The sequence below is a fragment of the Charadrius vociferus genome, unplaced genomic scaffold, assembly GCF_000708025.1.
Source record: "Charadrius vociferus isolate BGI_N301 unplaced genomic scaffold, ASM70802v2 scaffold385, whole genome shotgun sequence".
Lineage (NCBI taxonomy): Eukaryota > Metazoa > Chordata > Aves > Charadriiformes > Charadriidae > Charadrius > Charadrius vociferus.
The window spans coordinates 4,674,517-4,688,771 of NW_009648925.1; the positions used below are offsets into that span (position 1 = coordinate 4,674,517).

General features: G+C 46.2%; 1 protein-coding gene across 2 annotated transcripts in view; it reads right to left on the reverse strand.

The window, feature by feature from the left end:
* GLI2 (GLI family zinc finger 2) overlaps positions 1 to 14,255 on the reverse strand; it is a 144,188-nt gene that overhangs the window by 23,798 nt on the left and 106,135 nt on the right. For both annotated transcript variants that reach the window (XM_009887279.1, XM_009887277.1), the window contains exons 4-6: positions 14,038 to 14,229; positions 3,188 to 3,389; positions 636 to 849 (exon numbers count right to left, since the gene is read on the reverse strand). In XM_009887279.1, coding sequence (XP_009885581.1) covers positions 636 to 849; positions 3,188 to 3,389; positions 14,038 to 14,229 — 608 coding nt within the window. The remainder of the gene's footprint in view (positions 1 to 635; positions 850 to 3,187; positions 3,390 to 14,037; positions 14,230 to 14,255) is intronic.

Genomic DNA, 14,255 nt, shown 5'->3' on the forward strand with positions numbered 1-14,255 from the left:
GGCATTCCTAGTTTTCAAAATCTAGCCTCTGGTTTTGAAAACCTTAACAGTAAAAATCAACAGCAGGGATACCCTGAGAGAGAAAGGTACTGAAGAAGAAGGAACAATAAGTAAAATGGCTAGAGGTCCTATGTAAGGTGCACTTATTTGTTAAAGAGAAAAGGAATAAGCTGTTTTAAGACCATCGTCATTGTTCGCGTCAGTTGAAAAAAGGAAGGGGGGAATTGGTGAAGGAACAGATGAAGCTTGGTTTGCAGTGTTCAGGTGCTTTCTAGCAAAACACTCCAGCAGGTGCTGAATTCCCTCGATTTCAATAGCACATAACACATGTTCCAGGAGATTTGCTGCTTGAGATGACCCTGCATATCATGTCCAATGCTTTGACGGATTGGTTCCTGCATGGGTAGGTATGTGTGTGTGTGCAAGGAAGGGAGGTGGGTGCAAAATTTGGCTGTGACTAGTCCAGAAATGCTTTGCCAGGAGGAGGAAAAAGCAACATAAAGGGAGAGCGTGAGTAAAAAGAGAGTGGGTAAAACTCCCACAGCCACCAAGAAGAGTAACACTCATCCCACGGAGAAAGTGCCTCCATTTCCCTGTGTGCCACGCATGGAGAGAGCCAGGATGACCGTCCCTACCTGGCTGGAGTCAGAGACACAGTTGCTGTTGCTGCTGATCTGTGCCGGCGGTGGGTTGACGGAGATGACGGCCATGTGCTGGCGTGGGGGGAAGGTCGGGGATGGCTGGATCAGGGGAGGAGTGTGTCCAAAGGCTGAGCTCAGGCCTCTCTGCTGGGTCAGGATCTGCTGGTACGTCACGGGGTTAATGGGGTGCGGGAAGCTGAACGCCGGGCTGCAGCAATAGGAGGAGGAAAAATGATGAGGAGTTATTTTAAACAATATTTATCACATTAGCTAGCGACTGATTCAAGTTTAGCTTCCTGGAGACTCCCGGAGACAGGCTGCAATGCCCCAGCTAGATGCCTTCAATGCCATGATAAGCCTGACAGCCTGCTTTACTGCAAAGACAGGATGTGTCCTGTGTGTGCCTCAGCAAACTTGTGAATCATTTCGACCCACTTATCAGACTGATTGTAATTTCTTTGCTTCCTATGTTTAAAAACAGCCAAAGCCCTTGGCAGGGAGTGCAGAAGAGGACGGGACTGGGACACATCTGGTGTTGCAGCCCCTGAGGCTCCCAGGTTTTCCCAGGCAGAACTATTCTGCAGACTCAAGACCTTGGGGTTACGCTGCCCTGGATGTAAAAAACCAGCATCACCTGGCTCACCTGGCACAAATCACAGTGGGGATGAATAACTATCCATTTAGCATAGTCCCAAACCATGCAATTTACTCTACGTTCAGGTGAGGGGAGTGCTGGCTCAGGGGACTGCTGAAGTATGTCACCCTTCATATGTAGGTCACTGGTTCAGCTCCAATCTAGGTCAGCGATGACCAGAAACACCACCAGCTCCTGGCTGCCTGGGTGCTAACTGGGGCAACAGGTCCGAGCCAGGATGCAGCAGTCAACAGCACTAAAAACGAAGTGCTGCTTCTGGAAACAAGGTGTTCACTCCCAGCAGTGAGTTCCCTTGGCGGAGATGGAGAAGCACGGGAGATGCTCTGCTCCCCGTACCCTAGGCAGGTGATGCACGAACCTTAGACTCTCAGCCCAAAAATCAGTTATTTGCCACTCTTAAGAGCTGTCTTCCCTGAACCTTTATCCTCGTGTATTTTCTCTCACATCGCTGAAACTGCCCACAGTGCGAATGTTCAGAGAACAGGACCATAATTAGCAATATGCTTCATTTCCAATTTTGCTTTTAGAGAAAACGCTTATTGCTGGTGACCATACAATTAGTATTTCTGTTCCAAACCAGTTAATGACAACTTGACCAAAAGAATAAAGGGCAAAACCCACTACAGTGTCAAAGATCTCTGGGAGTTAGATGCGCGCTGCAGCAAATGAGGTGTGATGGCAGGCTGCTGCACAGCTTTGTTATGTTACAGCAAAGCCCAAAAATGACTTTCTGAAGTGCTACTGGGATCTGGGTCTGAGCTGGTGAGAAAGGATTTCATTCCTGCCACTAAGACATTGTTAAAATAATAACAAAAAAGTCTTTTCACCACAGTTATCCTGTTCTATGTGTAACCCATTTTACAATTCCTGACATTCAAGATACGCCTTTAGAACACCAAGAAGAGTTTCAAATTCAGTATTATTACTTGATTATTCTGTCAGCGGCCAACAACTGACCATTGGGTCAGACTCTGCACTCTACTGATTTGTTGAAAATAGCAGACACTACCCTGAAAATCTTAAAATCTGAGTATAAGATGAGATGCTACCGGTACGCCCAGGTAAAGACAACAGGTGACAAGAAAAATATGATTACCAGACAAGGAGTTGCTATTTGTTTAAATTAGCATTATGTTTGATTCTACAGTCAATTTCTAAATGATGCTGCCAGATAAAGTAGCTGATAAAATTAATGTTACAGTTACTAATAGCAACATCTCTCTTTTCCCCTACAAATTTTAGGAGTGCGTGATCTTTATAAACCCTTGCTTTGCAACATCAGTGTTAATTAGAACTAACATTTTTAACAGTTAAGTAATAAAAAGAATAATAACATTGTGAAACTTGGGTGAAGCAATCACGGCAGGAATTGACAACAGTGAGCTGCCTAGTGTAAGTGCTTTTTAATTAAGGTTTGAGCAAAACTTTACTCAAGGGCTTAGATTTGTTTTAAATATGTTTTTAGAATTAGACTCTTAAATCCGCCCAGGCAACATTTTTATTTTTGAGGATGTGGACCAATAATTTGGAGAATACTTTGGGGCAATCTCTTAAATCAGAGGGTTTCTTAATCAGTCTAACTGCTCACAATGAACATTTTTTAAATGAATTTTTTCTCCATTTCTGCTTGCAGGGAGACATAATTATACTGTAATTACTGGAAATCTGGTAACCAATCATCCAAATCCAGCACCCCACCCCCATACCCCCATGCCACGAAGTACCCTTCCACATGCAAAACCAGATGGGGGTTTTGACTTAATACACTACACATCCCCAACACACTAAAGCAGAGGTTGCGAGGAAGGGAAGGTCCTCCTTGCGGGAGGATCACCCCTCCTTTTTGGGGGGATGGCTACACAGCTGAACGGAGCCGGACCCAGAGCTTTACCTGATTGTCCCAGCAGATAAATGGCCATAGGAGCCACTTGCCGCTGAACTGCTTCTGGAGTTGTTGATATACGCCACGAGAGAGTTTGGGGAGGTCCTGATCATCGTCTGGAGATCAATGCTGGCATCAGACAGCGGGGAGATAGACAGGGCTCGTTTTCGGCTTAATCTCGGAGTCACCCGCGGGCTCGAAAACCGGGACACTGTAGGAAAGAGAGACTTTGTCAGACAAAACCAGCGGGTTGCTCCCGTCCTGCGGGGCCACGGGAGGTGTTGAGACCTGCTGCACTCGTGACTGCCGTGGGATGTTCAGGAGCCAGGAGCAGTGCAGGGTCCAGCTATGCTTTGACGGGAAGTCTCCTCTCTGCCAGGCACCGAGTGACAGGAGTCAGGCAGCATCACGAACTCCCGCTTTTGTCACCCTCCTTGGGGGATAAACAGAAGCCTGTCCATCACCCCCTTACATCAGCACTAAATTAACTTAAAATTAAAAGGGAAAAGGTCCCGCAAGGTTTCCGTGAGCACAGCCGTCCCCGTTGACTTGGTGGCAGGAACAGTGGGCCAGAAGAGCCGCACATCAGAGCCAGGGCGACCCTCAGAAAACGGTGTGTGCACTTGTGCACGGAGGGAGCGGAAACCAAACGAGCGCGAGCACAATGCTGACCATCCAATTAACGAAGGAGGCGAGGCTCCAGGAGCCCCAAAAGTAAATTAAGAGTTTTAAGAAAACCAATTTGGCAGCTCAGGCACAAAGTTCAAGCTCTCCCCCTCTGAGGGGACCTGCCAGTGCCTGGACCCTATTAGCAATTGTCAATCATTCAGGCATGAAGTCATTTCCAACCCTGCCAGTCCCGTTTGTGGATCTGCAATACGTGGCAAGTTACTACTGTACCAATTTGGCCTCCCCCAGCGTTTCGGCACTGCTAACTGGAACAACTGACTTCATCCAGAGGAAACTCTGCCCAGGCCTGACCCACCTGCAAATCTCTGGGGTGGCACGGACAGGAGCTGGGGATGGGCCAGATCACAACATCCCCCAATACCAGGGTACCACATCCAAAGCGTGCCTGAGCCCTAGCCCTGCCTGGAATGGCTCATCCCTCCAGAGCAATAAGAACAGTGTTTAGGCTGCCTGTTTTTAAAAAAAAAAAGATTTCAAAGGGTAAAATATGCCACTAGGCCATGGGGCCTGACTGGCAGTCCCCATCTTCCACCCAGGATGGGGAGCAGACGAGCAGGGCTCAGCTGCTCCAGCTCTTGCCTCCATGAGCGCAGCGCTGTATTACTACTTGGCTTTTCCAGCGGTGGTCTCCCCAGAAAGCCTCCTGTGGGTATATCTTGTTAAACACTGTGAATAAAACAGCAACTTGCCCAGACAGGCGATATGAACTATTTTCCTCTAGTTGGTTGGAGGGACTGAGTTTCGTTGCATATCATCAAATACAAGCCCAACGCTTTGTAAAAGCATAAACTTTCCATCCTGATGACAGTGCTGGTATGTGAGAGGGCGAATGGGATGTACAAGGAGGTAAAATATATTCTGCCAGCGTGACCAAATAGTTCCTTGATTTGTGTTGGCTCACAGAAGTTTGTGTCAACATTTCCCTGAGACCAGTAGCTGGGTTGCAGTCTTCCAGTCTCCACATGACTCACCCGTGTACCTAAGTGGCTCTGTCGTTACCATGCCTGGGTGCCATGTAATGGATGGGGTTTAGTACCACCGTCCCCTTACTACCCATACTGTCCCTCGGTGCACAAGATAAATGACTTGCCCAAGGTCCCACTGGAAGTCCAAGGCTAAGTTGGTACTTGAACTAAGCACTCTTGTGACTTTTGTCCTGTACCTAAGAAGCTTCAAGAGTAGCTAGCTGCAATGCCTTACTGCAATAATGACAATATTGGGGATTTCTCCTAAAAATCAGATTGTTGCATATACACTTAACATGTTCTTCTTATAGTATTTTGTATAACTACATATTGCAGCCTCACAGGGCAGGGAGATGCAAGCAAACATGGCTCAAGGGTCAGGTAGCAAACAGAAAGAGCATGCAGCAGTCTGTAAAAATCACCTCCTGAGCGTTAAAGCTGTCCCACGATTTGGAGGGACCAGACTCAAACTATCCTAACTTTTGCTGCTGGCAGGCTCCAGCCCCGTTCTGTTATGGTGAGCGGCACTTCCCTCGGGAGCTGGAAAAGGAGCAGCTGGTTTGTAGAGACACTATGGATGCAAAACCAAAACGAGCAAACTCCCCTCAGCAAAGGCTGGCCCTGCCTAAAGGCTGGAGTGGAGCGTTCCCAAACTTCACACCCAGTACATGAAGTTCGGGCCCTGCCTGAGCCCTGGAACAAGCAACATGAGGGTCAAAACCATGCTGTGTCCACAACATATTAATTTATTGATTTGAACTAATTAAACTTTTGGGGGGCTTTTTCTTTTTTTTTTTCTTTTCTTTTTTTTTTTTTTTCCTGACTGTAAGGCATATTGATTCAATACATGGGCCATGACTTGGGAAGGCCTGGGTACCGTTCCCAGTCCTCCCCAGACATATCTCCTTGAGCATGGTGCTGCTTCTTTCTGTGTCCCTATTTCCCAGTCTCATCTATTTTGATGAGCTCCTTTAGATAGGGTTTGTGTTTTACTCTGTATGTATTGCACCTAGTGCAATGGGGATCCATCTCAGCCGAGTTGTCAGTGTTTCTGTCCCACAAATAATATGCATCTTTCCAGATACAGATATTGTTTTCTGCATTTGCATTCCCACAGTCTCCTCCTCCTCTAACAGAAGGAAGCAGGCCAGATTTGACAGTCATATTTATCTCTGTTACTCCCACACCTCAAGGGAGATCTGTTTATTAATGTGCCACTTCCCTTGATAAATTACTAAATAGAAAGAAAAGCCTTGTACTCATTTCTCGCTGTTCCTTCCCATGATTTATGTCCACAGTGCTGGTTCAGCCATTGGTTGCCATTAATTTGCAGAGGGAAGAAGTCCTGATGTCCAACAGAAACCTGAGTTTTCACAGTGCATCCAATGTGGGCACCCCTCCCTGCTGCACACCAGTACGTCATTTTTTCCCTGTGTAAAAATCAGCTGGAGGCTGTCAGATTTGCAAGCTGGCTTGGGACTTCTCCAGCCCAAAATCAGTAATATGCATTGCGTTACTGTCCACTCTAATTTAGATCTTGCAAGTACTGTGGGTTACCTGAAATGTTTGATATCAGATCCAATAGCTTGGGCTGATGCTTTACACAAAAGCCTTTTAGGTCTTGTGGGCTTCCAGGGAAAGCTGTGACCTAAAATCATGCTATGGATGAACAAGTCCTCTCTTCTCAATGACAGCTTGCCCAAGGTGCCTGGGAAGGGAAGCGTCCGGGAAACAGAAAAGGAGTTTAGCCACAGGAAGAAGCGCTCAGTAGTGCATTTAGGAAGAGGGAATCTTTTCAAAATTATTATTCAAAAGCAGATTAGCAACACTGGGACTGTTCTTAATAATACAATTGGCCTGACCTAATCCCCTGATCTGAGGATGCTGAGCACGAACGTTAAATGATACCAGGCAGCAGCAAAGATAAGCATTGGTACAGCTGTACACATAGGCGAGGTGTTCAATACGGGCTGACTGACGGCCACCTGAATACGTAGCAAAATCTGCTGTTGCCCGAGGTCCAGTGAAGTTTTAAAGGAAAAACCACATACAACTTCTTCAGCAGTGACTGTGCCCAGAGAAGTAAGCGAAGGCGGGATCCATTTTTCAGACAGACAAATGGAGACCCTCGGGAGGATTTATCACTAGCATTCCCCCTCTCATATCCCCTTCAAAAATGCTGAGTTATCAAAATGAACAGGGTTAGTTTTAAGACTTTTTTAATGTTTGGAAAATATGTTAGGGAAGAGTTTCCAAACTGTCAGAGTGCCCCCTTCAACACTCTCAAACGAAACAAAAAAAGTTATTTTTACGTTGCCTTTATAGAAGATGTTTTGTTGAGAAACACAAAGTCATCATAGATTAAAATGAATTTGAAAAGGTCACAAATTGAAATAAAAGTAGGAATTTATTATAAAATTAATTCTACTCATCTACCAGAGTTTCAGTTTTTAAAATTAATTTCTCTGTGCTTCTCTACCTCAGATGGAGACCTTTTTTACTATCAGTTTCTTTCCCTTGAATACTTTTGAGAGATGGGAAAACTCTTTCTCACCCAGATCCAGAGACAAGTGATGGGCCAAAGCCCACAGGCAAAACAAGAAACAATACAAGTCCATGAGGTACTCCCTATCATTGCCTCCTCTGGTGTTCAATAATATTTCCAGCCAAGTACACTTACAGCATGCCCAGGACGGGTGTTCTTTCATGGTGGCTCTTCCCGTATCAATTTGCTCTGCTACTTCCCCCTCTCATCTTGAATAAACACCTATTAAAGCCAGCAGATGCTTTCCGTTGACTGCCATGGACTTTGGAACTTGGAATAAATATGAATTCAAAAGCTGACCTAGAGACACCCTTGTTTGAGCTATCTCATCTTTACTTTCAAACTAATTCTTTCCCAGCTGAAAAACATGCTATGTTTATGTGCTCATTTTTTGGACATACTAACAGCTTGGTTTTTATTTATTCTGTGTGTATTAAAAGAATCAGCTCTGAATGGCAGAAACTTGATTTTTTTTTTGTTTTGTTTTTGCAAAAGCTAAAAAAACCTGCTTAGAATTCAAAACTCTTTCAGATTTCAAAGAACAAGAAAAATATCCTTTGGCCTGAAGTAAGACACAGGAAATTTTAAGCAAAAAGACTGTCCCTATCTCCCTAAACTCTCAGAGTTGGAGGAGATTAAAACGGAGATGTGAAGTGGAGAACAAAAGGGTGATGAAAAGGTTGAGCCCAAAGCTCCGGGCATTGGCAATAGTGGATGGCAGTCCATGAAGGTCAATAAAAAATTTACCATAGGCCTTTGCCCCCTGCTGCCTTTTCTTACAAAAAGTCAACCCCAGATACATTTCATGGTGTTTTAATTGGAGCACACTGACCCTTCCGTACTGTTTCACACAGAGACCCAGATACACTGGCTGTCATAGGCTCAGCTCTACAGGTTAAGAGTATAAAAATAACCCATGTATTTTAAAAAACATTTTAAAACTCCTTAGGATAACTGTTCAGTAGAAAAAGCTTGACTTTACAGCAGCATTATCTTTGCAGGGTAAATGTAAATGCCACAGCTCACAACTGAAAGCTGTTTCTCTCCTGGAGGGATTTAAATATCCCATTTCTAAATCAGCAAGAATTCAAGGGTGAATTTTCAAGTGACACTGTCCATATCTGCCAAATGTCCCAGCCTGGTCCTCCAGCCAGCCTAGAGCTAGGAGGAAAGTCCAAATTTCTTGGTAAAAGGTAAAAGTTTCCTTGGCAGTTTCCTACAGGCTCTAGAAATGATCACATCCATGGGTTGCTCAGAAACTGGGATTTTCTTTCCTGATTTAGATTTATCCACAACAGGCCAGCCGTGAGCCAAATGGTCAGCCCCTCATTTTTACACATGTGGCATCTTGTGGTCTGACTCCCCCGGCTGCTCCCAGCAGTGTGGTGCTGAAGTGCAGGATCAGACCCCGCAGGGCTCATGTGGGAGGCAGGAGCACAGGTTCCTGCTCTGACCACTCACTGTGGCTGTGGTCCATCAGAGGGACATTAGAAGAGATGGTTTTCCTTGGGGAGATTTCAGATCTCTGTATTGCATTAGAAATAGCAGCAGCAAAGCCCTCCTGAAAGGAAACGCCAGGCACTCAGCGGGAGCTCCTCCAGGTCAAGGAAATCTCAGGCATCTCTTTACGGACAAGCAAGTTGCTGTGATCTCGACTGCAGAGGGACTTTGGGAGAACCTGCTTTCAAACGCCCGAGCCTGTAAGGCACATGGGCTGCAGATGGCTCACCCCCCCCTCCTCACTGAAACGCAGCCAGAGCCATCGCTTCCCCTGCATCCCCTGGCCAAGCCCGGGGATAAGTACAGCGTTATCAAAATGGTCCCTCTTACTGGCTGCTCCCCAAGAAAACTCCACCCAAAGCGTACAGAAATATCCCCCTCCTCCCATCGTCAGATTAAATTCAAGAGCAGCATAAAAACACAGGATGTTCCCTTAATCAATAAGCAGCAGCAATAAACTACACACGCTCTTCGAATAACCAGTTCCTTATTCCTCTCTCCCTCTCTCCCCTCCTGCAGCAGCAGCACACGTCTGTCTTAGACTACAGCAGATGCTGGACATTTGTTCTGGCACCAGATGCTGTCCTGGGACCCTTCTTTCTTCCCTCCCCAGGCCCGATGAGCTTTGCAGTTCAAGGAATACTAATGCTTCCCTCAAACCCTCGCTGAAAGACAAGGCTTCATTCTTCTACTCCCAATCCACAAGGTAACTGTTTAGACGACCCAACTTGCATATGTAAATTGAATTCTTTAGAAACCAGAGTGCAGCAGGATTCCAGACAGAGTGCTTATGGGATGCTCTGGGACTTTTTCTCTCTTCTGCACATATTTTTCTGGGGAGGAAAACAGCATTGCTGGCTAGAAATGGGTGGGAAATTGCTTCCCATTCTCTGAACCTTTTTTGAGATTTCAGCAAGTTTCCATTCTGTGCTGGGACAAAGAAAACAACAACAAAAAAGATCTTTCAGAGTTTTTAAGGAAGCAACTACAGGGCGTGCCATCTGCCCAAAGTAGCCAACAGCTGGCTTGTTTGGGAAGTCATCTGCGATCCAGCATACCCAGCCTGCAAACCCCGAGCTGTTGGTCCCTCAAGCCCCAGGTGAGGTACTTCTTTCCAAGGTTGCTGTGAGGCTGGGCTCTCTCCGTCCATCCTGATGGAGCAGTCGCTTCACATAAACCTGTTGCAGGAAAGTCCTGAGCTTACCCCTTGCAGACACATGATGGCTGTCTGCAGTAATCACCGGTCTGCACTGCCAGCCCTGTTCCTTGCCCTGATGGCTATTAAATCATGTACTTGAAGTAGAAAGGCTCCAGCAACACTGGCTGGAAGAGGCTAGTGAAGCTGAATCACTGTTTGACTTGGGGGAATAAAGTCCTACTTGATGATTTGCCCACATCTCAGGCAACTGTGCCAGCTGCTAGCTGGTTGGCTCTCCTGGGCTGAACAAAGCTGTTTCCCAGTTAAACTGCTGGCCATGATCAAGACATGCGTGACTGCTACGCACCAGGCAGCAAGAAACAGGGCAGGGATCCCCCCTTCTAGCTCCAGAACTGGATGAAATGCCATGACAGTGCTGCAGAGTCATCCCTGCTGTTGGTAACTGTAAGGTCGCATAAACGCATCTCCACAGCCCTCCTGACCTGAGCGACTACCTCTGTGCAGTGCTGCTTGGACGTAAGTTGAAATCCAGACCTTTTTCCCCCATTCCCTGGCTCAGCATGAACAAGCCACGCTCACTTTTGACACTGTGCAAACAGAAGTGTTGGATTTAAAGATGATTTCTGCTTCCCACCCTGGCCATGACAGTCCTTATTCTGAAGATCGGGGTCTTGTTCCCAGAGCTGCCACCACTCTGCTCACTGATCATTTTATCTCCTTTCTCTTCAGGGTCTCCAGTGATGAAGTAGCTTGTCTTTGTACAGTACTTTGAGATCTTCTGATGTACAGGGCTATAACAGTACAAGCATCCAGTCAGTCTGGAAATGCTCCTCTTGAGAGCGAATGGCACCTCCTGAAGGGCTGAGGGTAATCACAGGAGCCCTTGCGCTTAGGGGAAAATAAAGTTGCATGTACTAAACATGCTCAGAAAGTTGTAGTCATCTCCAGATTCATCTGTGCTCCCACCAGTCTTTACAACCCCAGGGAGGCTCTTGTGCAATCACTGTGTCACCTGGAATAATCCACCATGTGGCACCCACTTCTAAAATAGAAATGCAAAAGATTGTTTTGATCTGGTAAATAGATCCTGTAAATTAGTCTCAAAAGTGCCCCAGCAGCAATGTAGTGACATTGGAAAGCAGTTAACTTTTCATTTGAAAGCATAGGCTTTCCAGAAAATGGATTTAAGCCTGGACTCAAACTCCACCCTTGGATTTAGAGTCCGTGTTTAGATGACAGGATGAAACAGGCCAGCTAACTGAAGGGTTATTTAGTCTCCACTGGAACTGGCCTGAAGACCCCAACAGCCTGGTGCGTAAAACTTAAATTTGGTCTACTTTAGTGGTTTAACTACTTCTAGCTGCATGGTGAAAACCCTGCTAAAGAGATGCAGCTCAGGGGGCACCCTGGCTCAGTCACCATTTGAACACTCAGCAGACCTGACACATGGTCAGTACCAACAAGCTCCAGCTGACACTTATGTCCTATTACTTTTCCTGACCTTTGACACCTGATGGGATGAAAAAACACTGAAAAACATGGAGGCACTGAGAAATTCTCCAAGAAATACAATTACAGCAACCAGAAGGGCCTAGGTATGTGTTTGTGGAAGAACTACAATACCCAATGTCCAGGGCTCCCATGGACCTGCAGAATTTGGATGTGACGTGACACTGAATAAGCTAGTTTTAATATACGCTTATCTGCTGCTTTTTCTTTTGCAGGTGCCACTGGTATCACAGATGTGCGAAGGTGCTGCATGTGGTTTAACAGGAGCTACCTGCATTTTCAGCAAACTAATTCTTGTAAAGTTCTTATGTTCTGGGGCTCTCTGGGGAGAAAAGGGCGCTCTGAACAACAGATGCTGTGAGGTGGTGATTCACTGGGGTTTTATGCATGCTACTGATATTCTTGTCTCAGAAAAGCACCATAAGAGGATGCTTTATTAAATTCTCTGTTCAACTATTTACTTAGGCCCTGCTGATTTAAATTTTTGAAATAACTTTCTAAAAAGAGAGGGAGGCTCTGGTTCCTCAGCCAGCATTTCAGAGCCATCCAATTTGGTCTCTGCCTTGATAACACACAATTCTCTCTTCTCTCCAGCTGATGGATAAACCCAAACACACAGACCAGAGACTGACACTGGGCTGCTGCTCCTTTGCAGCTACTAAAAAGTAGTCTTCTGGTGTCTCATGTCACATCCTCATGACATTTGTAAGTTTTCATATCTCTCAGAGCATGTGAAGGACCAGAAAAGGCTTTCCAGTTACTCATCAACAAAGCTTTACTGAAAGATCAAAATAAATGCTTGGTGAGCCCTGGCTTTGCAGTCAATAATGGTTATGAGCTTGGCTGCATGAAACCAGGACTTTTGATATATGATTCACTCTTGAGATGTTTTCAGGAGAAGGCAAGCAGGAAGAGAGTCTTCTGCCAAGGGGAATATCTCAGATGACTTTAGATAAAGACTGATCTTCAGCAAACCAGAGAATGAGCATCTTGGTGTGCTCAGAGTTAGCCTGCACTAGCATGAAAACAGTTGTGTTTGCTTCCCTTACTGGCTGTTTATCTGGCACTTCAGTGAGGCACTGCTGGTCAGAGATGGACTAATAAGGAGGCAAGGAGGAAGGAGTCTTGTTCATGAGCCCGAGGAGAACTTGGCAGGGGTGGTTTGCACCCATCTGCTATAACCACAGCCGTTAACCCTTTGGAAGGAAGACAGAGCAGTCTTACTGCCTGCTGCTTTGTAGCAGAGAAGCCCAAATCATATTTTGGGTGTTAGAGGCAGGACCAAGAAGCATGTGATCTCCCTTTCTAACTGGGATCCAGGTTCCTGATAAATCTAGCAACTGGCAGAAGAAAATGACTATTCAGGTAAAACTTCCACAGCAGCTGCAGATGAGAAGTTGGGGTTTTTTGTTAGAAATATCTATAAGCCCCCATCACTGAACTGCCAGAACAGCTTTTATCATTCTAAACCAGTCACTTTACGAAGCAGCAAGACCGCAAAGTCTTTCATCTTAAAAGCTCAACAACAGAAACTTTGAAGCGGTAATGAAACGATGCAGATCTCCACTCCAAAAATTATAATGGTCCACAGGCAAATCCGAAGGCAGCCCAGGAAACAGAAGCCGGGATCTGAAAGTTGAGCTGAAACTTCTCTTTCTTGCAGCAGAAATAATCCCCAAACTGCCCTCTGTAATATCTGTGCAACTCCAGTTCTTGCAAGATGTGGCATAAAGTAAAAGGAAAGATATTTCTAACAGCTCTAAAAATCACTTGGACCCCAGATACGCTTCCAGATAGACATTACCCATCTCAACTGGGCAGCAGTCAGGCCGCGGGGGTGACTCAGCACCGCAGTGCCAAACACGATTTTATTTTTTCTTCATTTCGCCAGGAGTGAGAACTTTCTGGTTTTATAACGCCTGATACTAGCATAAATACCACATTCCTTCAATTTTTTTCTCCCACAAGTACTAACATATCCTCTCCACCGTGGCTCCCTGTTAACATATTTTTTCTCCTTGGGGTCTCAAGAGCTCCCAACCAAGACAAGAAGTCCGTCGTGCCGAGCACAGCTATGCATGGAAATGGCCAGACTTTGCCCCAGACACCAACCAGGTGAAACACAGGTAGACGGAGATGGAGCTGGCCCCCGGGAACACTATGGTCACCTGTGGCCAAGGCAGTGGGATGGCAGCAATGCCCTGCCCCCTGGACCAGCCCATCTCCTACCCCTGCAGCAGCCATGCCATACTCCCATAGAAGCCCCAATGGATATATTTTAAATTATGCATATATACGGAACATTTATACATATATATGGAACACTTATACATATATATGGAACAAGGTGACCTTTTAAGCCAAAAATTATAGCGCAGCACCCATGGTTTTGGCAGGGCAGAGTGACCGTGTATAGCAACCTCCACCTGGAGGACAGCCCCATCCATCTGCCCCAAAATTTCATCCATGGAAGACACGGACCGCTACTCACCATCGACAGGGCTGAGGTAATCATGGAGGTGGGCTGTGCTGGCTGCTCCCCCACTCTGCATCAGGAGGTCTCCATAGGGGTTCGGGTGGCCGGCCATCAGCGTCATTTGGTGGTAGTAGTCGGCAGGGTTGGCTCCCGGTGGCGGTGGGGGCAGGCCGAAGAGACCTCGCTCCTTCAGGTGCTCGTGAGCCACTGCCGGTGCCGTGGGTGAGGAGAAA